This window comes from Seriola dumerili, unplaced genomic scaffold (assembly GCF_002260705.1).
Source record: "Seriola dumerili isolate Sdu_G_001 unplaced genomic scaffold, Sdu_1.0 BDQW01000331.1, whole genome shotgun sequence".
Classification (NCBI taxonomy): Eukaryota; Metazoa; Chordata; class Actinopteri; order Carangiformes; family Carangidae; genus Seriola; species Seriola dumerili.
This window is the reverse complement of record NW_019174586.1, coordinates 7,664,264-7,691,825: the sequence shown is the minus strand read 5'-3', so window position 1 is coordinate 7,691,825 and position 27,562 is coordinate 7,664,264. Positions and strand designations below refer to the sequence as shown.

Genomic DNA, 27,562 nt, shown 5'->3' with positions numbered 1-27,562 from the left:
TTAGTTAGTGCAGTTATGTTACAGACGTTATTTCTACTTGGTGGTAACACTCCCATGCAAAATTTTGACAAGTTGTCCAATTACTGATAATAAATAATAAAACTACCATGTAGTTCAGGTTCAGGGTCCTGGTGTTGTGCATGCTGGCTCACCGGGACACGTCAATGCAACCTCGGCATCGTTAACGTTATTAGTGACACCTGTGCTTTTTTTCCTGCTGAGAAAACAGTCTATTGTAGCAAAGCTTTAGACACTGTTTTCACTTGTAATAGTGTAATGCTACATTGAGGCACACACTGAAACTGTAAAAGTTGCCCAACCGTTGCAGTAATAAGTCGAGGAAAAGTGCCTCCAGCATCAACTTGTCTTGTTAAAGAAAATTGTGGAATAAATATAAAAAAAACCTGTGTTGTTAAAAGCTGTCATTTACCTCTGTGCATCATGTTGGATTATCATCCTATCAGTCATATCTACTGATGAAATAAATTCTTCTTCTGGAGAATTAAATGCTCATGTACAGTAAGTTCCTGTTTAAAAACCTTAATTTCAAATAATTGTGGGATCAATCATTGGCCAACACAATCTAATCAACAGGATGTAAAAGTTACTCAAAACACAGAATAACTTAGTGTTAGGATTGTTTTTGGTTAACAACAGCCTTATTTGATAGAACAAATCTTTTCATCCCCACTACTCTCACCATAATTGTTAGACTGACAGGTTTTGAACAGTATACAGGCAGCCAACACAAGTACAAGACATAAAAACTGACATGATTTTTTAATGAGAAATACACGAAACTGAAAAAATTGTACAAATTGAAATAAAATAAAAAAATTGCATTATTCTTATAATTTCTGGTACTTTTTTACATAGACTTCTCCATTATTAACCATTATGTGTTTACTCCAGAGCAGTACCCCCCCCCCTCATAATCCATAATTACACGACTGAAGTCAGGATATTTTCTGATCATTGCCTCAGTGGTCGAGATGGGGTTTGGTTCATCTGGTTGGTTGTCCTTTGTGCCTTGGAACAGTCATCTCTCCTAACAGCCTACACAGGACTGGACACATTCATCTGCCACTCTACAGAGCTGGGCCTCCCCACACTCTCTCTGCACACTACTATGAACAAGCACTATCAGTAATATGAATTGGTGCCTTGTCCTGGTTGTGTATCTGTAAAGAGTAGGAACATTTCATTATAAACATGGAATCTTGACAACTGTAGGTTCACACATAAATGGGGGAGAAAATATGATGTCTGAAGAAGTTTCTGACTTACTTGAAAGTTGCTGCTGCAACTGCCTGACCAGAGCTGCGGTCTGCTGCTGCTGTTGAGTCTGCTGCATTCCCTGTCGCGGGAACTAAAACAGATTCACAGTCACATTCAGTACTAACTATATATACATAATATACAACCAATCATTTGGCAAAATTCATACCAAGGTTTTAGACTGATTCCTGACAGGTGTACATTTATTGTAGTATGCTATGAGAATCAACTTGCAGAGTTTTGAAACTAGTTTGGAGTAAGTGCTCCATCAGGGCTGACAGTTTCCTTTCATTTTAGAATCAAAATTATGTTGTGTGGTGATGTAGCTTTAATCATGGACCATATCGAAAACATTGAAGCCTCTAGTGGTGCATTTAAGGACGCAACAATTTCCTCAATTTTAAGGGTTGTCTACCAAAAGGAATTTAATTTACCAACTAGATTTAATAACGACTTCAGTCATTATCAGTTTTCTGACATGTCATCACGGTTTTTCTCACGGGGTTTCAACTTTCAAGTCTCTGCAAATTGGTTTGTATAACTTACTGAAATAAATAGAAAAACTAAACCCGCAAACAAAAGAAACTCAAGCTGGAAAAAAGGGCTACACAGACATGTATACACATTTGACATAAATTGGCTAATACATACAACTACTAGCATGACACTTGAATATAAAGCAACTATCTCTTTTACCCACACAGGTTTTGTTCATCCGTCAGTGTTATTGGTCGTCTTATACTCGACTACATATTGCTATATGAATCTTTCTGACAGTGCTTTTACAAATGACTGGCAAAGTCACCGACTCCAGCTCTCCTTACATATACTGTACACCCTGCTAACAACTGGACTAACAATCCAGCCCCTGTCATCAGTATGGGACCTACCATAGGTTGCTGGGGGGGCAGTGGCTGCATCCCCAGGCCCTGGTTCTGTGCCTGGCCTGGTGGAGGCACCGCTGACACCTGCTGCTGCTGCTGTTGTGGAACTTGCTGTTGAGGAGGAACCTGCTGCGGCTGGATGCTGCTGCTGCTGCTGCTGCTGCTGCTGCTGCTGTTGAACCTGTTGGGCCGCCTGCTGCTGCTGTTGTGGATGACCGAGAAAAAGGACAAGAGTTGATATTAGCGGTAAAGACTTGTGACTTTTGATTTAAAAAAAAAAATGTACTGACTGGTCTGGCCCCTGGCAACACAGAAGACGTATTCAAATTGTAAGAGTTGTAATACAGCCTGAGGCCAGTGCCTTTCAGAGCCCTCAGCTTACTGGACTCAAGCTTAACCATGATTATGCTTTTATTAGTTATTTATGGTTACGCATTGGCTACACCAATCACTGCAAAACTAAATAGCAGTGTTGTAGCATTCATTTTAAATCATGTTTACAATCTCTTATCACGCTTTTTAAAGGATTAACAACAGCAAGACAGAGTTCTGCACTGAGCAGCTGAGGCTGAGCAACAACACAAATCTCATGTTGTCAGTCTATCTTGAGTTTCCCCTGCTCCTAGTTGCAGTTGTGAACAGGTTGTCATAAGCTAATGCCTCGCTCTCATGCCTTTTAGCTTTGCTCAGTTATTATCATCAATATCAAGACTGCTTTTCATCAAATGTTTGCCAATTTGATCATCCGTAGATTCACCTTTAGATTCTAGTTTCTTTTGTTATTATTTGTGATTTGGTGAAATCAGTTAGTCATGTAATTTAGTGTTTGTAAGGCTTCACAAGGCAACTACATTCTCTGGGAGTAAAGTACAACTACACGCCCTGAATTTCCACGACTCATAAATCAGGTGATGTAACAAAAGTCAATCTGTCCTCTCATCTTCACAACCTGACCTGTCTGTGTCCAAATATTTATTTACTTTTCAGCATAACCACGTGTATTTTAATATAAACATCTTTTTTTTTTTTTATTCAATTAGGAAACACTGGATAGCTTCAGGGTTACATCATTAAAAAGGCAGTGCACACAAACAGCCTCCTTTTCACTTCACAAGTTACTCATTAAAATGAATAAACTTGGCCAAAACATATCTAAAGTAATGATGATAAAGTGACATACTCTGAGTGCTTGTTGTCTGAGGTACTGCTGCTGTTGCTGCTGTTGTTGTTGCTGCTGCTGTTGCTGCTGCTGTTGCTCTGCCAGCATCTGATTGGGCCTCAAGCCTAGATGGACACCCTGGCCTCCCATGTGACTGAGGCCGTGCATGATGGGATTCTGCTGGAGGGGCTGGTGGGCAAACCTGAGGTTTACAGGACAGGAAGAAGAAATACGAGGGTAGGCAGCAAAGTAGTTAATGTAAAATCAAGGACAAAAACGATGGTAAATTATGACAATGTCAACTGTCTAGAAAAAAAAAAAAAAAACCTTCCTTACAACACTTTACTGACCTCTGTGTGTTCTGCATATTGTGTGCATAGCCTGGAGCCTGCTGGTGAACATAACCACTGGGCCTCTGCTGCATTTGCCTAAGAGGATCCACCACAGCTGGGTTGGCTCCAGGATGGGTGCCCTGGAAGTTTTGGTTCCCATAGGATGAAGGAACTATACCACCACCTTGGGACGGATGCTGCTGCATCCCCATGTGTGATCCGTATGTGGTATAGCCCTGAGATATGTTCTGAACACACAGAACCCAAACAACACCATGAAAACGCATATAAGTGAGCATATATAACTACAAGCATTTCTATGTAGATGGCAAATGTTTAGAAAATGGTGAATGGACTCTTGTGTGAATATGGAAGCAGCTTTTTAAGTGTCAGATGACTTGCATGCATTTCTTAGACAGAGAAAAGAAAAACAACAGAAACATTTACCTGCGATGCGGGCATTGGAGTGTATGGTTGGTTGGGTGTTATCTGTCTCATCTGCTGCCCTATCATGCTCTGATTCTGAAGAGAGAGAACAAGTCAGCAAACAGCAAAGATTCAATGTCCTCAGCCTCTTCTCCTCCTCTTAGTACTGATTTAATAGCAGCTTTTTTACTTAAACATTCATTTTAATTTGAAGACCCATTTGCACAAGACTTATTGATCTAGGGGTGGTGGGATGATTGTAATATTTCCTGCCTGTGATTTTAATCCAGTCTGGAGCATGTATTTCATCCCCCCCAGTGATAATTACAACTGAAACTACTTTCCTTTTTTTTTCCATCAAACTTTCTTGTCCTCATCTTATTTAAATTCTATCTGGAGCAACATTCTTGTATTTTACAGGGGATCTCAGATTTTTTCCAAGGAAAAATAGTTTAACATCATCACTTCACATACACCAGTCCCAAAAACTGGGACATTAGAACAAATACCACATAAGGAATATATCAAAATCCTGTCCAGAGCGATGAGTTAAATTACCATTGACCACAGGGAATATTTTATCCCCCAATCCCCCACATAATGTTAATCCTGTCCAAATGGGTCTTTAGCAATAACAAAGGGAATCAACTATCCTAATTATGCTTTATCTCACAAGCTACTCAGTTTGTTCAGCTCTACGTGACTAGAGGGTGTTGCTTGAGCTGTCAGTGTAGACTGACTCACCAGTCTGACCTGTAGCTGCTGGCGCAGTATCTGGCTCTGTGGCATGCTAGGCTGGGGCTTATAACCCATTGGGTATTGCTTGTCCAGTTGCATCATGCCAGGCATGCTTCCCTGCATGCCGGGCATCATGCCTGGGTAGCTGGGCCGAGTAGGCATCATTTTGTTCATCTGTGGGTTTCGGGCAGGTCTGTATGGAGGTTCTAAACCGGGACCTCCTGTGAAAAAAAAAACAAACAAACAAATTACATAAACTACAGTCCCAGATGCTATTTTCAGTTATTGTTTTTTCAACCAATACACCGTGAACTGACCTGGAGGTAGAGGCTGGTTCTGTGTGTACATGCTCATGGCCTGCTGGTTGTACATCCTGCCATATGGGTGGTTCTGCATCAGGTCTGGTGGCATATTAGTGCTGTAGCTTACACCACCTGGTGTACGGTTCACAAAGTCCTGGAGGGAAAAGTCCAAAATGTATTACTTTTTAAACCTGATCGTACAGACATCAATCCAGGGAAGAAATACAGTGGAGTCCAAAAGTCTGACACCACTTTCCCACATCAAGAATGACTGTTGTTAAAAGCATATTATTCTAAAATCATTAGGTAGACATAACTGACCTCAGTCTTGGTAGGGGGAGTTTTCTTCTTCTTGTTGGATTTCTTCTTGTTTGAGTCGGAGGGGACAGCAGGCACATTCTTCTCTGGCTTCACTGGCTCCATCATCTTCTTCTCTGGTTCCTGGGAGACGGGCGTCAGGGGCTCCTCCTCCTCAGGGGGCAGAGGGAGCGGCTCCAGGTAATAGCTACGAGGTTTGGGCTTCAGGTGGGTGTGGTACAGAAGGAAACGCTGCTGCTCCTCAAATTTGGTGACCTTGCGGTCCACGCGCACTGTACCGAACCAGCCCCAGGAGAGAGGGGCGGAGTGTTTGAGACCCTCAAAGACATCCCAAGGAGAAATCTTCTGTTTGGTTGATACTTGAAGGCCCTGATGGACAACAATGACACAGCAGTCTTATTATCTTACTCGTGATAAGCATGTACATGTTATGTTACCACATTCTGGCACAATGTATTGTTGTAATGTCAATTTTGTGTATCTACACCAACACCAATCATACCACAAAACATAAACCACAAATAATAACATCCTTATTTTACTTGGAGATACAACTCATAATGAAACTTCACTTGTAACGTTGCAGGTAGACGTCAGGGAACATGAGCAACATGATAAAGCCGCTTACCTCCTTCTCAAAGCCAGCGATCTTGTTACCCTTTGTGTCTATGAGCGAGCCCTGAGGTTCACAGGTAATCACATCACGGGTTTGCTTGGGCAGTGGCAGTAGCTGACGAACTTTTTCCAAACTTTCCGACTGACGATCTCCAAGCTCTTTCTGTGGAAATAAAATGGGAACATTGTGGAGAGGAGCGATTATGAAAATGTGAACAATTAAAAGCTTATTGTTTTTCTCGTACACAGGCATATTATTGAAAAACTGATTTATGCAAAGTAATCAGCCAGTCAAGACAGATGTAGTTACATTTTTTTCTGCCAGTGTGAAAGCCTTTTTCATACAAGATGATTTATACAATCGTTTCACTTTCCTGATACGCTGATACTGTTGTGGTCGGTCATACCTTAACAGTTTTTTTAAGGTCTATTTTGACAGAACAGATTCTACTGTGTGTGTAGTTTAATTTGAACTTTCACCTCCTTTCCTACATAAGAGAAAAAAAATTGCCAAAAAGCAACCCATTAATCCGTAAACAGCCATTATATGATGATTATATGTCCTGGCTATGGGTGAGAAAGGTGTGCTGTTCTTACCCTGAGCTTCTTGACCAGGTTCATATAGGCTCTCTTATTCTCCTCCATGCTGCCCTGAGAGATACTGGACATGTCAGCAGCCAGTGTGCCGTTAATCAGCACACTCAACATGTCCAACACTGTTGTGAAGAGCTCACTGTTGGAGAGAAACAATCATCAGGGTCAGGCAGATCAAGCGACTGATAATTGTACTGGCAGCAATTTATGGTTAGGAATAATAACTGAAGTGTGCAATTAGAGCAATACTGAGCGGACCGGACTCAACACTCACTTATTGGACTGCATGTCCACTGTGCCGCTGCTGATGATGTCGAGCAGCAGTACTGCCCACTCAGTTGTCTGCTGGGTGCTGCGCTGCACCGTGTCAAACATACCGCCCACCTTTGTAAGGAGAGGAAAGCATACTGTTAGTCTCCTCATGGCTTGTTTAATCAAACCCAATGTTGGATTTTAAATAGTAGAGCAATAATGAAGTGAATGACTTTCATTAAATGTTTTGGATGATAAACTTTCATTTCATGGACTTTGCAATGTAGTCAGGGTTTCTGCACAGCTTACCAAGTCAAATTTAAGACTTTTAATGAGCTAATTAATACCACATTGAATGAATTTTTATACCCTTTTCATGATTGCTTAAATTAATTTGTCCAAAGTTTGTTCTGTACTTCCCAGTACTATGTTAATAGTTCCTAAAGATACAATTCATTAAATTAATGAACCAAAATGAACCAAAACATGATTAATTCATTTAAAGTAACTAAACTAAAAAGGAACTCAACTCAAAGTTTTTGCTAAAAACTACATTTGCTCATTATGAGTGGGTGAGGCTCCTAGCTACTGCAGCATGAACAGCACCCTTGGTCAATTGTCAAAACAATTCCACTTTTAGTTCACAGGTAGAAGTATGACGTCTCCCAGCAGCTCAAACTCAGATACAGAAAAATGTAAAACTTACATTATATTAATTAAATTCAAGACTCTTTCATAACTTCTAAGACATCTTTAAGGAAACTAAATTCAGTGCTTTGTAAGACTTTTTCAGACCTGTAGATGTGCTGGTTCCCTGAGATACAAATCTAGAAAAAGTCAACATACAAGGGAACAAAACTAACTACACATGGACCTAATAACCAGAGATTCTGTCAAGCTGGTTCTTACAAGATTCAGGCGTAGTTTCAGAGCCTCATGCATCATTTGCTTTGCCTTGCAGTCATCCTGGTACTGGTCTTCTCTCCAGTTGGTGACAATCTGCTGCACTTGGCTGTAGAGCGAGGTGAGAAGGCCTTCCCTCTGTTCATCCTGTCCCTTCAAGCAGGTCAGCACCAAAGACAGGAACGGCTGCTGGCTCAGCAGAGACATACTGAGGAAGGAAAAAACTGAATTTAATAAAAGAAGAAATCTTGTTCACATAGCTGGCTAATTTTGTTTTTGCAGCTTCCATAGCCTGTGACAGTGACGCCAAATGAAAACATCCTTCCAGCCATACGTACTCGCAAGTAAAATCTCATTTGTTCAAGTATCAAAGATGTATGTGTTTGCCACTTACCTTTTCTGTTTCTGCCTGTCTCTCTCCTTACGTGAGGAAGAGCCCAGGTGCTGTCCTTTCTCCAGCTCCTCTCCAGCTGCCTTCAGCACATGGCCCTGAACTGAGGTGGGCAGCTTGGCTATCAACGGAGCCACCAGCCAAACACCTGACCGCTCCGAAGAGCTGCAGACCAGAGTGCAAACAAAAATGTGAAGACTTGAGCATCACTGCATGCAGACCAAAAACACTAGGAAAAGAAGGTAGCAGGACTTACCATCTGACCCCCTTGTGTGGAATTATAAATTTACATATTTATGTTCACTGAGTTCGAAATAAGAAGTAAGTGAATTGCAATGAATGTGAAAAGACATCAAGTGCAAGGGTTTAAGCCTTAACAATATTACCTACACTTCAGATTTAAAGAACAAAGTGTTTTTAAAATTTTATTAGAGAGAAAAACACATGGGGAAAAAAAAGGATGACCTACCTTAAAATAGGTTTCATCTTGCTTGTGGTGCTATTGTTGTTGGGTGCTGAGCCACCTTGGGCTGCTGCTCCGTTCCCTGAGGGGTTACTGGAGTTCATCTCAGCTGATTTCTGAAACACCTCTATGGTGGCTTTGGCTATGTTCTCCAAGAGTGAGTAGAGCTCCTATTGAAAAATAAAAGAGGAATATTCAGATAATTTTGACAAAGACTACACATTCATATTTCACCCTTCAAAAAGCAGCAGCTTACATTGTTTGTGCTCTGTTTGATCATCAGCTGCAGCTCCAGGGACGACTGCCTCATCGTCCATTGGTCCATGTTCTATGAAAGAGAATAACTGATAGTTAGATACATTTTTCCCCCCTTTCTTGTCAAAAGCCAGTTCTGAGTATGCACAGTTCATCGTACTGGTAAGACATTTCCTCAACCCCTGATTCAGCCAGGAGAGGGCAGCAAAAGTGCACCGTTCTGATTCAAGAAAGACATGGTCAAGGCCTACACACTTGAAAAACCTGTCCATGTTTCATACATATACCAACACACGCACACACACACACACACACACACACACACACACACACACACACACACATATATATATATGTATATATATAAAAAAACACAATGACAGTCTATGTGTATTTTCTACCTGTAGGATGCGTTTGATGCGCTGTCTCTGTGGGTTGTCGCCATCATCACTGTCCAGCTGGCGGTGAGGATAGCAAATAAGCTGCAGCAGCCGTTGGGCCTGAATGTTTACCAGCACCGGGTCCTGGAGGGCACTGCTGTCCTCAGACAAAGACTTCAGACAGCGCTCTCCCACCCATTCCTGCAGGACAGAACAAGAGGGAAAGCAAGGGGAAAGAGGAAAAAGGTGGCAGAATTAGAAACGTTAAAGTGGTCGGTGAATAACATTCCCTAACACCCCAATATCAGAGTAACAGCATCTTGATTTTAGGAGCAAGATTTCAGTGAAACCAGAGCTTAAGATATAGAATCATGTAAACTCATGACTCATGCAAAGCAAGCTTATCCAAAGCTGGGTGGGCGGTGATGAAAACAGGGCAAAGGTTCATTTCTCAGAAATAGAACTGCACATGTCAGAACCTTGCTGGGTAGAAACTGTGTCTGAAGTCTCTTAAGGGCTCAGAGCACGTCCTGCCCTCGGAGCTGCTGCCAGCTCTCTCTCTGGCCTTCATGTCCATGTGGCATAAGTAACATCTGTTGCAGAAAATGATCTCATTCACACTTTTTATACATCTTTGACTTACTGCATTTACAAGTAGCTCAGAAAAGCAGGAGAGCTTATAATATATTTTAATATTATTAAAATAGAAACTTCACCGTTTCTATGCGCATTCACACAAAAGCTTTCAGGGAGAAAATACATAAGCATTGATAACACTGACCATGACAAGGACACTGTGCACTGGCCCTCAGAGTAGTCACTTGTACCTTCATTTTCACATCTTCCATTTCAAACCGACTGCGTTAACAGTGGTAGTGTAATTTTATTTCTTTCAAAATCAATCACCTCATTTCAACTCAATTTCTCACCTGCTGGCAGATCGTCTTCAGAACATACTTTGCATACACATCTAGGCTGGCCGTTTCTATGGAGACATTGCGTCCCTCAGATATGTCGTCGAGGCCAGCAGGATGTGACAGTCCTGAGCCTCTTAGCTCAGCATCACCTAAAATATGAAGAGACCAGTAAAATCAAGCACTGAGATCTAACAGCGGAATCATGAGCAGGAAAACCAGTTTTTCTTTATATAACAGGTTCCAACCTCAAACTTCTTAATATGACAGTGCTACACAGATCCTTACCCAGCATGAAGACAGCTTTTAGGACAGCAAATACTGCTCCAACAACGATGCTGTTCTGAGAGGCAGCAAGAAGATGGCGATCACAAGACGACCGGATACCAACTGAGGATTTATCTGCAAAGTCATATCACCAGGATAAGATTAATATTCACAATCAGGTAGAAACAAAAATGTGTTGAAACAATGGTAAAAAGTTGTTGGTTGTGTTCGCTACCTGACTTCACACCATCTTGGGGGACAGGGTTGCGCTGTGGTGTCTTGAAAAGGTGTAACAGAATCCTGCAGGTGAGTCTGGCTCCTGGCTCGGAGTCTTGCTCACTGCAGGCTGGAGGTAAAGTCCGGACACATGCACTGATTAGAGTCGAGCTTCTTCCCATCACATAACTCGGGCTCTCATTGTTTTGCATAGGCTACACCATCTATTCCATCAAAGCCACACATCTAAATTTAAACCTTGTCCTAGATAGACCTCTCATCAGTCAGGATGAAGAGGAATTTTCATAGAGCTGTTGTCGTGAAAGAGGGAGTGAGAACAAAGCATTTATCACAAGCCAGAGTTGTTGGCATTTGGCATGTGTAGCTGCGTTATAAAATGAGCCAAACACCAAACAGCATGGCTGAATGGGGCTTTGTGTCCAAGCTGGGAGAAGAAAGATTAACAGCAGGGAGAGAGAGAGGCTCTTCTCTGGCTAGTGCACAAAGCACATCGAGGTTTCATGGATCCAGATCAAATACGCTGCGTTTACTTTCCTCTCTGACAGCAGTATGCATTATACAGATTGGTATTCCTTTCTATGAGCCAAGTAGCAATGTACTGTTCATTCATTTACAGAAAGACTAATGGCTGTGAGATTATATATGCATAGATGCTTTTTGCATTGTTTCAAACAGTGGTTCTCAAGCAGTGGGAACTCGTACTCCATGGAGTATTTCTGCAGTTGGGTGGGAAGATGGGTAAATCATAGCTCAAATAATTTGACAGAATATAAATTATGATTTGATAAAAAAAATAAATTATAAATATATATATATACACACACACACATATACATATATACACACACTTTAGTCAGTGGTAACACCTGAACACTGCATGTTGCAACTACGAGTGCATGAAGAATGGCAGTAATAGAAATGGGTGAAATAGATAGCTATGGTCAAAATATGGTTGAAATAAAGAACAACAATCGGTTACAATAGAAAATGCGGAAAAAGCTAAATGTGGCAGATAAATAGTAAAAAAAAAATCTAAAAGTTGTGGACACATGGTAGAAAAAGCAAAAAATGAAATAGCTGAAATTACTTCTCCCACTCCAAGTCAGATACATGCATACTTGACCAAACTGAGCTAAACGTTGAATAATGATTTGATAGCACTTCTAAATTTTGCACCAATTTAATTGGCAATATATATTTTGGTATAACAGGATGCTTAAGGTTAAATAATCCTTACCTGCATTGAGGAGGGAAGGAATGGCCACACAACGAACCAGGTCTTCTAGGAGTAGGCACTGTCTAGCAATGAGAATGGCTACGAAGGTTGCCAGGGAATCGTGGAAGGACAAATCACTCACCTGAAGGACACAAGCGCAAAGATCAACTTTAAAATGAATGCTGTATGGTGACAAAAGCTGCTGTAATTTAGAGGACAGCTAAGACTTGGAAATATCAAAAATGTGGCATACAAAGAAATTTGACAGAACAGCTGTTTAGAAGCAAGCAATGGTAAGGATCAAAGCAAGAGAAGTGACAGATAACAAAATTATGAAACCACAACTCACATCTACATTACACAGTAAATCATTGAAGCCACAATTGCCATTGTTGGAGGAGCAGCAGAGAGCCTTGAGGATGCCGAGCCACTCAGCACTCAAAGAGCGACAATACGCCGTCAGCTCTGCACACAGGATCCCAATATCGTTCACCCTGAAAGCACATCACACGATGTTAACAACAGTCCAACAGGGAGTTGGAAAACTGAAGCAGTCTCAGACGTACACACATATAAAGTAACAGTAACAAGAGTAACACACCTCTCAGGGTCTCGGTGGTCCACACACACATCCATGAGCACGTTACAGACGAAGCTGTAGCGGTTGGCGGGGCTGTCGTTCAGGATCTTGCCCACCATGGAGTGGTTGAAGTTGTGGGCTGAGGGGTTGGCGATGGCCTCCATCATGAACACAGGATCCCAAAGCATGTTGGAGTCTGACGGGTCGATGTTGCAGTAGATGGAGTTCTTCACTTTGGAGCAGAACTCACTGAGAGAGAACACAGAATAAGAGGTAAGACTCGTGCTGAAAAGAAATAACTACAAATTACATCGAGTCGAACACAGAAAACAAGTCCTGGACACTATTTGATACATTCCCTTCTCAAATTTCATTTTCAAACAGCTGAATAGTCAGTCCTACCTGAAGATCTCGCCAAATTTGTTCTTGAGGTGACTGCAGGAGGTATAGAGGTCATACAGGTAGGCCAAGATGCAGCGCTCAGCAGAGGAACAGTCTGCCGGGTTCACACCTGATTTCACCACGATGCGCAACCTGTGAAAACATTTTCCACACGTGATTCACCAGCGACTACTTCAGCAACGTATTTTAAAGCAACAGTCTGACAGTTTGGGTTGGCTTATTTGATTTCTTGCTGAGTGTCAGATGAGAAGACTGATACCGCTCTCATGGCTGTATGGTAAGTATGACGCTAGCAGCCAGCTAACTTAGCTTAGCATGAAAACAACAGCTAGCCTGGCTCTGTTCAAAGGAAACAAAATCCACCTTCCAGCAACTCTGAAGCTCACTAATTAACTCACTAGGTCTTATGTGGTAATCCATACAAAAACTGAAATGTTAAAACAACAATTTGCAGTTTTACGGGTGGTTATGTGCCGGACTATGTCTTGGCCAGGACCAATAACATCCTGGAGAAACAGTCCAGCACACACTCCCCTCTAGAACTACAAAACTATTTTACAAACGGAGTGAGCTTTAGAGATGCAATCATGAGGCTGTTTCTTGCTCTTTCCAGTCTATGTGCTAAGCTAAGTTAGCCGGCTGCTGGCAGTAGCTTCATATTTACCGGAAAGTCATGCGAGTGTTATCAATATTCTTGTCTAAATCTTGATAAGAAAGCAAATGAGCATATTTCCCAAAATATCAAGCCATTCCTTTAAGTCTTTTTTGTATAAGCAAAACTTTTATATTTAATTTCATTGATTTTAAATAGAGGCTTCATATAAGCAAGCTTTCTCTTTAACGCTTAAGGCATTTAGCTAATGCTTAAAACAAAATCAAACTTTATAGAACTGCAACAGCAGAATCAGCTAGAATTCCTCAAGTACCAGCATCACAAATAACTGAGAACAGGCGTTCAGGAACTAAGTGCTCTGTCAGCAGTCCTGAGACAATAAAAATCCTCATTAAAGACAGTGGAAAGATTCTTTAACTTGCAACTCCAAACATCTTTTTTACTACTTTAATTATAAGTTTAACTGATGTATTAACCCTGCCAACATCCCTTTAATTTAAGGATGGGATCCGACCTCTATTTCAGTTAATTTCACTATAATGACTACAAAACAATACAGTCCCAGGTTTGGGCCCCCAATTAAATATCTATTCTAGTTTAGATTTTAATTTTTGGTATGCTGTTAGCAAACATCACGTGTTATCAAGTCACATACCCATCAAAAACCTGCGCTGTCTGCTCAGGATTGAGAATGAGGCAGGAGTGGTATCTCCTCAGCACGGCTACAATACACAGACACAGGCTGGTGGTGTAGCTGCCCACCAGGCTGGACGACTTCAGCAGCAGCTCGGCTTCCACCAGACTCAATTCATTCAGAAGCTACAAAACACACACAGTCAACGGATATTTACAAACAGCGATGATTAAAAGTATTTTTTTTCTGTTTTTTCCATGTTAAATAACATTAATGATGAAGTTACTTGTACCTGAATAGCAAAGTCTATGAGGCCACTAATGTTCAGGGAATACTCCATGAGGTCAAAGATGAACTGAATGTGCTGGACGAGAGGCAGGTGATAAGACATCCCTAAGGCAAAGCTGGTGATCTGTTCCAGCACGTTTCTGGACACCTGCACACAAAATATCAAGACATCATTAACATGCAGAAAAAAAAATATATTTCCCACCTTCCCTCTGGCTCTGAGCTGCAAAAGCACAAAACACTGTTCAGCAGAGCTCCAACAGAGACAGTCTATGTCTAAAATGAAACAATCTTCAATCAATATCTGATCCAACTCTTGGCAAGAAAGCTTATAAGCATGTTTCCAAAATGTTAAACTCTTTTATACAAAAACGGACACCAACACAACCATAATGCTTTTGGAAAGAAACAGTTTTTCACCTCTTGAGACTTTTTAAATCTATATTAGTTTCACGCAGTCTTGACTCTGGAACTGCCTTTAGCTTTTATGCTCAAAGCCACTGGAACATGCTAACTAATCATATTAGGGCTGCTCCAACGCTACCGTCTTTTAAAACTAAATTCAAAACATTCCTTTCTGGTTTGCTGCACTTAATTATGATTTTATTTAGTTTGTATTCCTTTTACTGGTTTTAACTTATATCTCTTTTTATTCTATTGGTGTAATTCATTACTTATTTTATTCTTACTTTTTAATAGTTTTAATTTGCATGTATTTTACATATCAGTTGTTGGTCTTAATTATTTTATTATCCTAATGGTTTTTAATTCATACATTTCATTTATGTGTTCGTTTTAATTTGTGTTTATTCATGTCTAATGTTTCTTGTTACTATTCTCATACTCTTTGTGATTGCAACTTCTGTGGCAGCTCAACCTTTGTGCAGCACATTGTGTTTCCACCTTGAATGACATGTGCTATATAAATAAAGCTTTGCTTGCTTGATTGCTATTAACTATATTTGAATTAAAAGCAATTAAAAATGCAAATGAAATGCAAAGTGTTTTATATTTTATCATCTATGTGATTTTATTGACTTTATTGGATTCAGGATCAACTGCATTCTCCATTACAACCTGTACCACCTAAAATTTAAATACATTATGTTCTGCTGGGTTTTCAAGTTACAGCCACCCAAGTGCATTATCCATTCAAATTGTATTCAGACATCTCACAAGAGAAATCAAATTACACTCAAATTACATTTGCATCCAAATGAGTCACCTTGGGAGGCCTCTTGTTTTAGGCTGCTGGAGTATTTGCCTTAATGAACCCCTTTGACTGGTGAGGTTGTCTGGTCTTACCTGTGAGGTGACCTGGTGCTGGTCAAAGTGGGAGAGGTGCTGGAATTTGGAGAAGATGTCCTCTGCAGTGGGAAAGGCCTCCGGCTTACTCCTCTTTCTCTTTTGTCCTTCCTCCCCTCCTGCGTATGTGGGACAGAGAGGTGAAAAAAAATAAGAGAGGAAGCAACTCATAACTGGTCAGCAGTGTTCTTTCCAGTTAGCAGAACAGACCAGCCGTGAAATCAAGTTAAACCAGTGGCCTGTTATCTTATTTCCAGCCTCCTTCAATTTGAAGCTTTACTGCCAAAGACACTGCTATAAAAGCAGTTAAAGTAAAGGAAATTGTACTTTTCATTTAAGAGAAACACAGTTGTGAGCTGAAGGTCATCATGAGCCCAAAGGAATGTGCTAAGTTGACACAAAACACTCCAATCTGTGCAATTATAACTCTGAAAACCTTAAATCACCTTAATAAGGTCACATGTATCTGAGATAAAGTGTCTGTGAACAGATGAGAGCTATTAGCATAGAAATTGGGTGGAAAGAAGATTGAGTAATGCCATCCCCCCAGGTCGATAAAGAAAGAGAAAAAGCTTGTTCTCTGAAGAAGGGCAGGAGAAAGGGAATACAAATGAAAAGTATTCAAAGAGGAGAGTTATTAGGATTGGCCACAGTGAGAAAACAAGCAATCGATGTGTGCCAGTGAACGATGTTCCAAGTATGATGAGGCTGCTGCTTTCCACAAGGCAAAATTATATTTAATATGATATTCATGGATTATTCTACAGAGGGATGCAGGAAAAAATTCACTCAATAAATCGGGGGACATTCATCAAAACTTCAAAGCAATTTCACTGATTCACATTTTCATTCCTTAACATGAAAAGTAGGTACAATTAAATTGATGAAACGTAATCTTAAATGGCAGCTGGCTGCCAGACAAACTGCACGCCTACAGCTAAGGTAATGTAAAATATCAACTAAATGGGAAACGCAGGACATTAAGCATCAGTCAAAAGCTGATAAAATTGAGGTACCTGTTTCTGCTGTGCTTTTGCGGTTGAGCACCTTCAAGATGTCTTTGGTAATTTTCTTGATGGTGTGTCGCGCCTCATCTCTCAGTTTGCCCACACCGTACAGGACCACTAACCGCTGGTTGCACTCGTGGCTGGCACTTTCCTCCTAAAGGCAAAGACAAAAGGACACAAGGATCCTCATGAACTGGACGCACTTGATAACCTGAGCAGCACACCAAGAAATAATATGAACCAAACAACAGGAAAAAATATATTAGTGCATATATTTTTGCACCACAGACATGACACGGTTTGAGGAATAATTTTACAAATTTAACTTGTAAATTGTAAAGTATAAATCTCAATTGTTGAGTTGACTTTGAGGTTTCAACAGTAAGGTGAATCAAATAAGATCTGGTTGAACTGCAATGGTTGAAAAACAACTGAAAAACATTAAGTAAAGAAAGTTGCAAATGTTTAACACAAATCTGAACAACTGCTGTGTGAAGTGGGGCGTGAATTAAAGTTCAGAAAGTTGTGGAACGGAGAACTTCAAATTCTAACATGAGAAAGGTGCAGACTGTATATTTTATGCATCAGGACGGAAGCTTTACTAAACTACCAGTCAAAATAGAATATGGTGTTTTCTAAGGAATCGTGCTCATCCAATCATCCCTGGGATTTCTTTTTAAATGCCAAACTATGAGCGTTCTCACCTGAGGAATAGGGAAGTGAGTGGCATACTGAATGTGGCGGGGTTGCTCGTATAGCTGAGGAAAGGCCGGGTCCATGCCCTTGTCCTTACAGCCAGCCTTGCTGTCCTGCTCTGGAGCTGGCTTCTCTGGAGAAGGGCTGCCCTTAGACTCACAGTGCATCGGAGGAGAGAACATCTGCAAGGCAAAAGGAAGCTGAAATGACTCTAAGGAAGGACACATGAGCAATGCCAGAATGTTCAAGAGAGAAATGTTGTAGAAGTGATTAAAATTTGTAAAAAAAAAAAAAAAAAAAAGCTTTATGGCAGGAAACTTAAAGGTTAAATACTGTTTTTACCTCGTCAAAATTAGCACTGGAGTTGTGATCAGTCTCCATCGACTCTGACAGACCGGTATCCTGTTGAACAAACCATAATCTCATGTTACCCTTTTACGCCACACTGTTAGTTTGTACTGCTGCACAAAGTGACTCATCACACTCCACAACACCAACAACAGATGCCTCCAACATGCCTCCATCTTGACACTGCTGCCTGCATCCTGCTCCTTGCGCTCTGATTCATCGGAGGGCTCGTCGCTGGGGGATCGCGGGCGCGGCAGGTGGGAGTCAGAAGCCAGGTCGCCACGGGAAATGAGTGTGCACATGTAGATGTTGTGGGAAAAGACGTCATGACGGATGAGCTCACAGAAGAGCAGGACGAGGTTGGAGAACTCCACTCGTTCACTTTCATTCCCAGGCTCCGCTACAGAGGGGAAAAGAGGATTTGAATAATTTAATAGCAGGTTTCCCTTGCCAAATCATTTATAATAAATATGCACTGGGAAATGAAATAAGAGGCAAAGACAAAAGGATATAAAGTTCCTTCAGTATTAGATTGAGATCAAGTTTGGCACATTTGAGACTTACAGCCGGAGGAAATGACTGAAAAAAGAAAGACTTACTCAGTGTGGGGGCCTGAGTGTCAAGGAACTGCAGCAGAACATCCTGAAAGACCGGTAGTGTGGCAGCTGAGAGGGAGCCGGATGACACAGAGCCCTTCTCATCCACCACCTCCGACTCACCACACCTCTGCAAACAAACACACAGCCTTTGAGTGCTAAATGTAGAGCACTTATTTAAAAACTTTCCTTATTCGACACGTTTATTTGAGTTCACAGTTTGGTCTACAGATGCCACAAAGTACGAATGAAGCATTAGGAGTTTTTTTTAAATGTTATCGTAATGATGGAGGGCATGACGGGTCTGTAGGGCAAAACAGCAAATAGGAAACTCAGCTGTTGATTTGTAAAATACAAACTCAAGTGCTTTGCAGATGAATATCAAAGGTGGATATTTTCAGACATGACAGCAAAGTTACTCAGACTTAGATCAGTGGTTCCCAACCCCCCCATGGGGTCCCAAAATAAATCTGAGGGGTCAAAAGATGATTAAAGGAATAAGGAAAGAAAACACATTTCTGTTGATAATGGGGTTTTTTTTTTTTTTTTTTTACAACTTTCTCAAATGTTTGGTCTTTTTCTGGTAACATGCAGAATATTTTCATCTCTTCCAGCCTCTAAAAATCAATTAAATGAAAATCTGAGCAGGAAAGCTTATTCTCTGTTTGAACTGCTGATAACTTAAACACACACACACTAAATTGTGATGCAGAGTGCAAGGGGTCACAAGTCAAGTCAAGGCTGGGAACCAATAACAGAAGATGTAATGAAGTTGGTTTGGGGCTGTGTATAAACAAGCAAGAGACAGAAACATGTATCAGAAGTCAGCAGAGGTGGTGTGTCTCTTACCTCTGCTTCTATTTCCGCCTGTCTCTTTTCCAGCAGCTTGGCCACCACCATGGCCCTGTGTCTGCCAGAACGCTTACAGCACACTGCCCACTCACAAAGCAAGGTCACCACCGCATCATCATCCGGTGACATCTGGACAGAAACATGCATTTTGAGACAATATTGCGAGTGTGGCTCACATTCCAGCATTAAAATTATACCATCAAATTAAAAACTATTAGCTCAACTTTAATGGTGACTGTGTATTTTTGTAATATCCCATTTAAAAAGATTCAGTTTTTAAAAATAAGAAGACTCAATCCTTACTTCATGGCCATCTTTACTCTGGCCTGACCCAAATATCCTGTTGTACAGCGAATCCAGTGAGTTGTTAAAGTCAGACTTCTCAAAGCTGTGGTTGTCCAAAACCTCCAGAGTGTGGAGAACCCTTCCGATGGTAAACCCTGGCAACAGATCGAAAAAATCATCTCAAACATTGACCATTGTTGTCCTCCAACAAGCTTGTTTGTATGAGCTGTTCACAGGTGTCTGCAGAGACAAAGGAACAGTTGTCTCACCTGCTGTGGTCTCCTGGCACTTATCAAACGACCACCTGAACTCCACTGCCTGGCCCCGCTCCTTAATTTGCTCCTCGATTTCTCTCAACTTTGCGCGGACCTGCGGTGAAAGAAGGGTTCAGATATCATCCTGTCATCTGGCAAATAAAAATATCCAAAAGTCAATGGGAAAAACCAACCAAGAGTGGTTACTGCCAGAATCTCACCAGCTGTGTTTATCAGGTGACAGGTCTCTCCTACCATCTTAAGTGGTACGACAAGAATAGTCCTTTTTCTCTTAGTTTATTTGTGTGTTTTATTTTACCTGCATTAGTTACTTCTATGTGCCCAGATCTGTTTTGTTCTGTTACCTGTTCTGCAATAACATGCTGTAACATTTTGTCACCAAGCAAGAGGGTTTTGTGCTGTACACACACACACACACACACACACACACACACACACACACACGCATGCATTTTCAAGTGGTCTTGAAATAAACAGAAATAGAAGGATAAACACTGCATCAGTGCTGATGGAGGTACCTGCTGTGTAAAGGCAGTGTTGCCTCCTGGCATTGGTAAGCTGGATGGGGCGATGGGCAGGAGGTCCAGAGGGGAGCCAGTCTTATTTCTGCTGTCTGTTAGGGAGTAATGCCACACCAGAGCACTGGGACAACACAACACTATGCTCTGATGTGACAAGAACCACACACAAATAACAAGGGAGAGGAAAAACAGAACTAGTCAGTGATGTATTTTAAGCCTTGTCTTATAGTTTCAAAACCATTTTCAAAGTTATTTATCAGAGCATGATGGAAAAAAGTGTCACGCATATCAATTATGTATCAGTCAAAATGAAAGTATAATACCTGTAACATGCAGCTGAGGCCAAACACCAGAGGCCTGTGCTGCGGGCAGATGTAGAAATCCGTGAAGGGTGTCTGGGGCTGGTTCCCTCCTGCTGGCTGGGAGGTCGGGGTGGGGGGCAGGGCGTTACCTTGCTGCGTCAAGATGCCATGCGCTGGATGTCCTCCTGTGCCGGGGCCTAGGCTGCCGTCGCTTAGCAACAGGTTGAGGCGGCGTGTGCAGAAGTAAGCCAGTCTCCGTGACAAGTAAGCGGACTGTACAAATTCCCCTGAGTACTGCAGGACGGAGGAGAGATTCACAGCATTACCCACTGCACTCAGTGACCATTAACATCCGTCAGCTTTGGAAATAGAAACAAAATGAGAGGCCGTGGGCCCCAGAGGCTACTGACAGCAAAGGTCAACACCGCCAAAGTGCTGTGAACGAAGAAACACAGCAGGTTCGTGATAAACCGTGGACAGCTGCAGAGGCCTGTTATAACACGGAGCAGCTAGTGTGTGTAACTGTGTACAGCTGTGCGAATGTAAAGTAGTACTGCGTGTTTCCCAAATGCAATCCATCAGTGCATGAGTGATGAGAGACTGATGTAGAGAAGCTGAGATGCCAGTAAATGGATGGAGGAGTATACCTGCAGTAAAAGGGGCAGGAGGAGTCTCAGAAGCTCATCTTCACCAGGTCGGACCTTCTCAAAGCACTCCAACACCCACGTCAGGAACTCATGTCTGTCTAACATACCATCCTGAACACAGACACAAAACACAGCTGCATCTTAATATCAAGTAGATGGACATAATTATTACAATGTTTAATGTACAGACCTACAATTAAGTCATTAATGGATTCACTGATTGAAAAATGCAGTAACCTCCATCTTCACTTCAAAGACTCAGGTTGGTCAAATATCAGAAAAAGTCATCCTTTACTGATTCCTTTTCAAAGCAACTCTCCCCAAATGTCATGTGATTATTTTGTTACTCAGAGAAAAATAGTCATTTTACTTTGTTGTTGTATGTTGTTCAGAACTTGCCCTGCGATACTTGCTGTCATCTAATTAAAACTGGTCTTCACTTGTTTATTAAACAGTGGCTGAGACCAGCCTGTTTAATAAAACCGAAAGCAGTGTCCTCTGCTGTTTTGTGCTATTTGTTATTCCAGCAAAATGTAAAGCAGAATGAGACGACGAGAGGAGAAAGCTTTTTCCTTGATAGCTAAATGTTGCCAAATCACATCTTCTAAAATAATTATGTTGAAATTTTATGTGCAATACAAGAAACGCCTCTAGCACCATTTTAAGCACAGCTCTAACTAATGTAACTACCAGAGGTCATTAGAGTGCGTTATTTCTACTGCATCACTGGGAAAATGAATGTGATTACTGTAACATGCTAACCCCACCAGTGTTCAGCAGTAGACTACTGAGGGGTGAACTGACCTGAAACATGAACATGGCCAGCTTCTCGTTGTATTCCCACTGCTTCATGGCCGTCTCGACGTCAGCGGGAGTGGCTGGTAGGGGTGAGCTACAACCTTGACTGGGAACCTGTCTGTAAAACTCAGCCACCTTCTGAAGCTGCTCCCACAGGTACTTAGTAATGATCTGGGTCCATTCTACACACACACACACACACACACACACACACACAAAATGCATTTTAACACCACAGAAAAATCTAATCACAAGTAACACATATTCTACTCAGAAAAAAATTGAATCATCCCATAGAAATAATCATAACTATGTATTTTTAAATAAATAAAATAAGCCTAAAAACACATCAATGCTCCTTAAAAAAAAACATGCTGATTACCTGCTTTGCTTGCTTACCTATACAAGGATCAATCACATGTCTCTTCTTGACTTTAGTTTCTGTGATGGCTGCGTGATACGCACAGGTCATCTTGATCATCCACGCTGAACGCATGACAGGGACCGAGTACTTGGCCAAGTATCCAAAAACCTCCTCCTTTTTGCTGAAGATTGGAACCTGTGAGAGGAGCATTTCATGTGCATCAGTAATGTTGAGTGAAAGAATTCACAACACACCCAGAATATTTCTATCAAAACACCACAAATAACAAGAAAATGAGAACTCTGCCAGAAAACAAAGGTCAAAGTAATTTATTGAATTTCTTTTTTATGAGTAGTGTTGCTTTTTTTCCAAACAGCTGATAAACTTTCTAATTATGTAAACACACTCCACAGAAATCCTTGGGGATTTTTTTTTTAGCTAAATTAATTTTCTGTTCCACCACTGCCTGTTCTGATTTGAAAATGAATGCACTGGAGGAACGGCAAGCATGAAGTCCACAATTTCTGCTGTTGTCCTGATATTGTTTCAACTGTGGCGCAGGTGACGCAGCTGGGGAGAAACCTGGAACTGCTATGCTTCTGGAAAAGTGACCTGTCAAAAACACAGTAACAAAACATTGTTTAATATGGTGAGAAAACAATCAAATATGTATGTATGCAGCAATGCAAGTAGGAATTAAAAGAAATACTAAACAAACTGCAGTTGAATTGTAAATAATAAGGATTTATCAAATACTTGAATGAATACAAAGCTCATCTTTATCTTGATTTACATATTTTCTTCCATTTGTAAGAGAAAAACATCTCCCCATACAATCTATAAATATAGATTTTCAAGTTTAAAAAATAAAACACCACGAACAAATAAAGACATTCATTGTGTTTTGAGTCAATACACCCAAACAATCCGAACACTAAACTTGATTTACACAGAAGCATCAGTTTGGTTGTTTTAATAAGGAAATAAAAAAAAGAAAAACACACCATTACCTACCTTTTCTGAATTGTTCTTGTTTTGTAACGTTGAGCTGATTCATCCAGGAGAGTTCTGCACAGTTTGGGGGACTGCTCTGTCACCATGGCCAATCCAACTACTGGTATTTATTTGTTTTCTCTCTTCTTAGCTTTCACAGAACTGACTCGTAAATGTCTCCAAGTAGTGATATACATCTTCTATCTTCTGCTGATTATCCATTGTTGGGTCACAGTGGCATCAGGCTAAGCAACGTAATACAATCATTTCTCCCAGTAACGTTTTCCAGTTTCTCCAGGGGGATCCAAGGCGTTCCCAAGCCAAATGAAATAAATTACCTCACCCAGTGTGTTCTGGGTCTACCCCGAGGTCTCCTACTTGTACCCAGGATGTCCTGGCGAAAAAGTCTATCAAGTCTTGCCAGACCACAACAAGTGAAGCTAAATTTGCATGCCCACATTGCAAAACTCTTGAGATGTTAGCACAGGACGTGTAAACATGTGCCTGTATTCTACAGCCTCTTTAGCTGCGTTAGCTAAATGCTAACATTTACCTTTGAACATTTATGATTGAATTGATCGTATTCACACTTTGAATATTTTGTGGGAATTGAGTCTCTTTTCTTGTGTACATGGATGAAAAATGTTGGGATTTTGTCATGGTCTAAAAAAAAAAAAAAATCAATACCAGTTCTTTCAGAATATAAATAGTGGAAATCAGCATGAAAAAAAAACATGAAAACAAAGAAACAAAAGAAAAACCATGCACAGGGGACTGATGTGCAAAAAATTACACCGATTATCCAGCTAACCAAAGCACAACACAGAGGGTGTGGCCAATGTGGAAAAAATATCTCATATGTACAAAGCAGATTTCTCCAACAATTATACTACCAGTTAAAGCAATAAAAAAAAACATTTAATTAAGAAGGCTTTTAGTGACATACACCAGGGTCTTACCTTTTTGGCCAGCTGTGTTAGGGGTTTAGTCCCAGCTAAATCGGTAAACCAGTTATTGATGGAGCTCTGTGACCTTGCTGTGACAAGCCAGAAATTATCCTTCTGGTTGACCTGTGGCTTACGCTTCCCTGTATCTGGAAACGTGTTGTAACGCAGCTTCTCTGCAATAATGCTGCTGAAGTTTGAACTGATCTGCAAAGCATTGAGGGAAACGTGTGTGATGGCCAGATCAATTATGAGCACTTACACAAAAATACAACAAGTAGCATACAGCGTAGCTACAGTGCCAACAGTCATTACCTTTGAAGGGTTGAAGTTGACATTTTTGGCACTGCCATGTTCGTCACCAGACACAGCTGGTTGGTTATTGAATCCTTGCTTTACATTCAGTGCAGTCAACTCATCCTGAAACACACATTTCAGTGCACATTGATAAAACATTAGTGTCAATCTACAATGATTCATTATTTCTGATCCTAAAACAGCCAGTAGTAGTTGGAGGAAATCAGTGTGTGCTTGATTAGGTTTGCCACCAGGAAAATGCACTTAACTATAATGGAATGTTATTAAGTCATTATTAAAAATATTTGCAGACACGGTGACAGAATACCCCAGGGGTAAAGCAGCCAGTTTTCCATCTACATCAACACATTATCTTAAGTTAATAATAGATCAGGAGCCAACAGCACTACCCAGCTAGGCCAAACTCCAATTTTAACACTGGGAATAGATCATTTAGCTTACTACACTCGTACAGATCACAAAGCTTAGCTGTGCAGGTTTCGCTAACGTTAACTCGTACCAAAACATCAAGCTAACAAACAATTACCTGCCACGCACAATCTAAAAAGCCAACGATTATTGTTTTCTATCATAACGCTAAAAAATCGTAGTAGTTTATTTCAAACTGCATAGCATGGACAAGCTTAGCAAACTCTGGTATCTAACGAACCGGTTCTTTTCCAAATAAGCTGGCGAGCTAGCTAACAAACTGACAACTGGGTGCTGTTCATTGTTATTGCTAGGCCCCAATCGTCTAGAGGGCTCGCTAAACAGGCTAGCTAGTGTTAGCTCGTACAGGTTCTTGACTCAATATTTCCCTGCCCTAAACAGCATTCCTGGCCTTTCAGAATGCGCATCGTAAAAATCTGACCTCTTTTTGTTTTGGATCTTGAGGATAAACGTCCGGAGGGCCGAGCCGTGGCCGCTTTAATGGCCGGTGTTCGTAACTTAGGATCCCGAAAGCAGCCATCATCCAGCGGCATCACAGCCAGGGCTTTCCTCCTCCTCAGCAGCCTGAACGGAGCTACAACAACCAAACACGCTTCCGCTACGAACTTCAAAATAAAAGTCATGGAGAACACTTCCACTTGGATGCAACCTTTCCCTTTGACTTACAATAATTTCTGACATAAAACAATACATAGACCACTGATGGAAAGCAACCAAGTATATTTACTCAGTTTACTTTAGTTGTTAAGTAGTAGTCAAGTTACTTAAATATATTTTTAAGGCACTTTATTTTAAACACGTTTTTAAATGTTGTGGTACTTCTACTCCACTACAACAGATTAAAATTGTACACGTCACATGTGTTATGTGATAAGATTATAAAAGACAACATAATGTTGAATTAATCTAGAAGTTCCCACAGTTTTCAGATGGTGACCTCATACAAAAAACAGTGTCAGGTATGTTTCCACCCAAGAGACACCCTCTAAACTTGTTCACATGGTTTCATTTTTATAGCCATGTGAGGCGTAAAGAGGTAAAATTATCCAATATGTCACAAAAATAGCAAATATTATACAAGAATTAATATACAATTTGTAGCAGACCTTTTTTCTCAGGTCTCAGATCTCGATTATCCTTTTATTACCCCTCAGATTTATCTTCTGACCTGGAGGGACCTGATCTCTAGGTTGGGAATCACTTGGACTTTCTAATTGTAAAAAAAATGGCTTAATTATTGACTCGCAGTCAGCCATATAATAGACATTTAACTGATAATATTATGTTGAGATAATGTGGACATTAATCATCTATGGCAGTATTACTGTTGTAAATAAATGAGTTGCAACGTGAACTATTCATAAAATCGGTCTAACATTTGATCATGTGGACAGTTATAGTTTACTAATGTATGTAAACTTGCCGCCATAGGAATAGTGGATACATAAATCTAGAAAATTAGAAACTTACACGTCACAGGTGCACATAAACAAATAGCACTACACCGGACTTGTTATTTGTCAACATCATTTCCCAAGTTAAAAATCTCATCAACCCTTGTGTGATCCCATGTGGTACCATGTCAACAGGTTTGTCTTAAATTGAAAATTTGTACAGAAACATGTGCCACCAAAGAAATGATAATGTGGGTCCTGCTCTATTTTCTGTTTTTGAAGCCCTGTCTTGAAAAGGGTTCCTATGTCAACACTGGGACCTTCAGTATTTCAGTTTTGTGCATATTCCTAAATTAATATGTTTAATCAAAAATACCACATAGCAAATTGTGATATTCCAGCAAAGAAATCTGTACACGTTGCCCAACGGCTCATTTATTCCCTGGAAAAGTGAATAATGAATGACAGACTGATATTTGTTTATATTTCTTTAATCTTAGCTGTTGAAACATCCAGCATAGCAATCCAGCAGTTTCCTCAACGCCATATTAAGCGAGTCTTTGCAGTTCAGATTCTAATCCGGGAAGGTAAGTAGACCGACAGTTTAATACGTTTGAGTGACAGACAAATAAGCAGCCAGTCAGAACATATCAGTTTCCTCACAAACATACTGTATATTCTCACATCCTTGTACATTAAGTAAAATCCAGCGCAGAGGGCAGGTAGCTGCAAACTAAGATTATGTTAATTGTTATGTTATGTTAAGGTTATGTAATGTTACTGCAGCGTCTGAGGTCAAGCAAGTGAACCCCGGACAAGAAATACAAAGACCTAGTTTGTTGACCATCTGATATGAAATACCAATCAGCAGGTGATGACAGGAGGGTATTGATACTGAGTCCAGTTGTTTGTGGACGCAGTTGTTTATTTCTCTCCCTCTCCCAGTTGTCTGCAACTTCTTATTCATGTATTGTAAATAAATTTCTTTCACCTTTCACTCCTGTGCAGCTTAAGGAATTTGTGTTGTTTGCTGACAGCTGATCACCT

The 27,562-nt window shown here is 40.7% G+C and overlaps 1 protein-coding gene across 1 annotated transcript; it reads right to left on the bottom strand.

Moving 5' to 3' along the window:
- Positions 1 to 1,093: 1,093 nt before the first annotated feature.
- LOC111232588 (mediator of RNA polymerase II transcription subunit 12-like) lies at positions 1,094 to 25,653 on the bottom strand. Its single transcript, XM_022760172.1, is given in 44 exon segments — positions 1,094 to 1,181; positions 1,288 to 1,369; positions 2,169 to 2,304; positions 2,306 to 2,415; positions 3,343 to 3,523; positions 3,672 to 3,901; positions 4,101 to 4,175; positions 4,824 to 5,038; positions 5,135 to 5,273; positions 5,441 to 5,806; positions 6,066 to 6,215; positions 6,650 to 6,785; positions 6,921 to 7,030; positions 7,808 to 8,009; positions 8,196 to 8,357; positions 8,662 to 8,825; positions 8,912 to 8,983; positions 9,312 to 9,491; positions 10,220 to 10,356; positions 10,493 to 10,606; positions 10,707 to 10,817; positions 11,946 to 12,066; positions 12,274 to 12,418; positions 12,526 to 12,753; positions 12,907 to 13,038; positions 14,175 to 14,338; positions 14,446 to 14,589; positions 15,747 to 15,865; positions 16,763 to 16,907; positions 17,458 to 17,631; positions 17,792 to 17,851; positions 17,968 to 18,197; positions 18,397 to 18,523; positions 19,243 to 19,374; positions 19,549 to 19,685; positions 19,800 to 19,899; positions 20,324 to 20,470; positions 20,650 to 20,922; positions 21,276 to 21,386; positions 22,080 to 22,255; positions 22,473 to 22,632; positions 24,390 to 24,581; positions 24,690 to 24,794; positions 25,543 to 25,653. Coding segments are annotated over 44 exon segments (6,534 nt in total). The 5' UTR covers positions 25,645 to 25,653; the 3' UTR covers positions 1,094 to 1,143.
- Between the last annotated feature and the right edge of the window lie 1,909 nt (positions 25,654 to 27,562).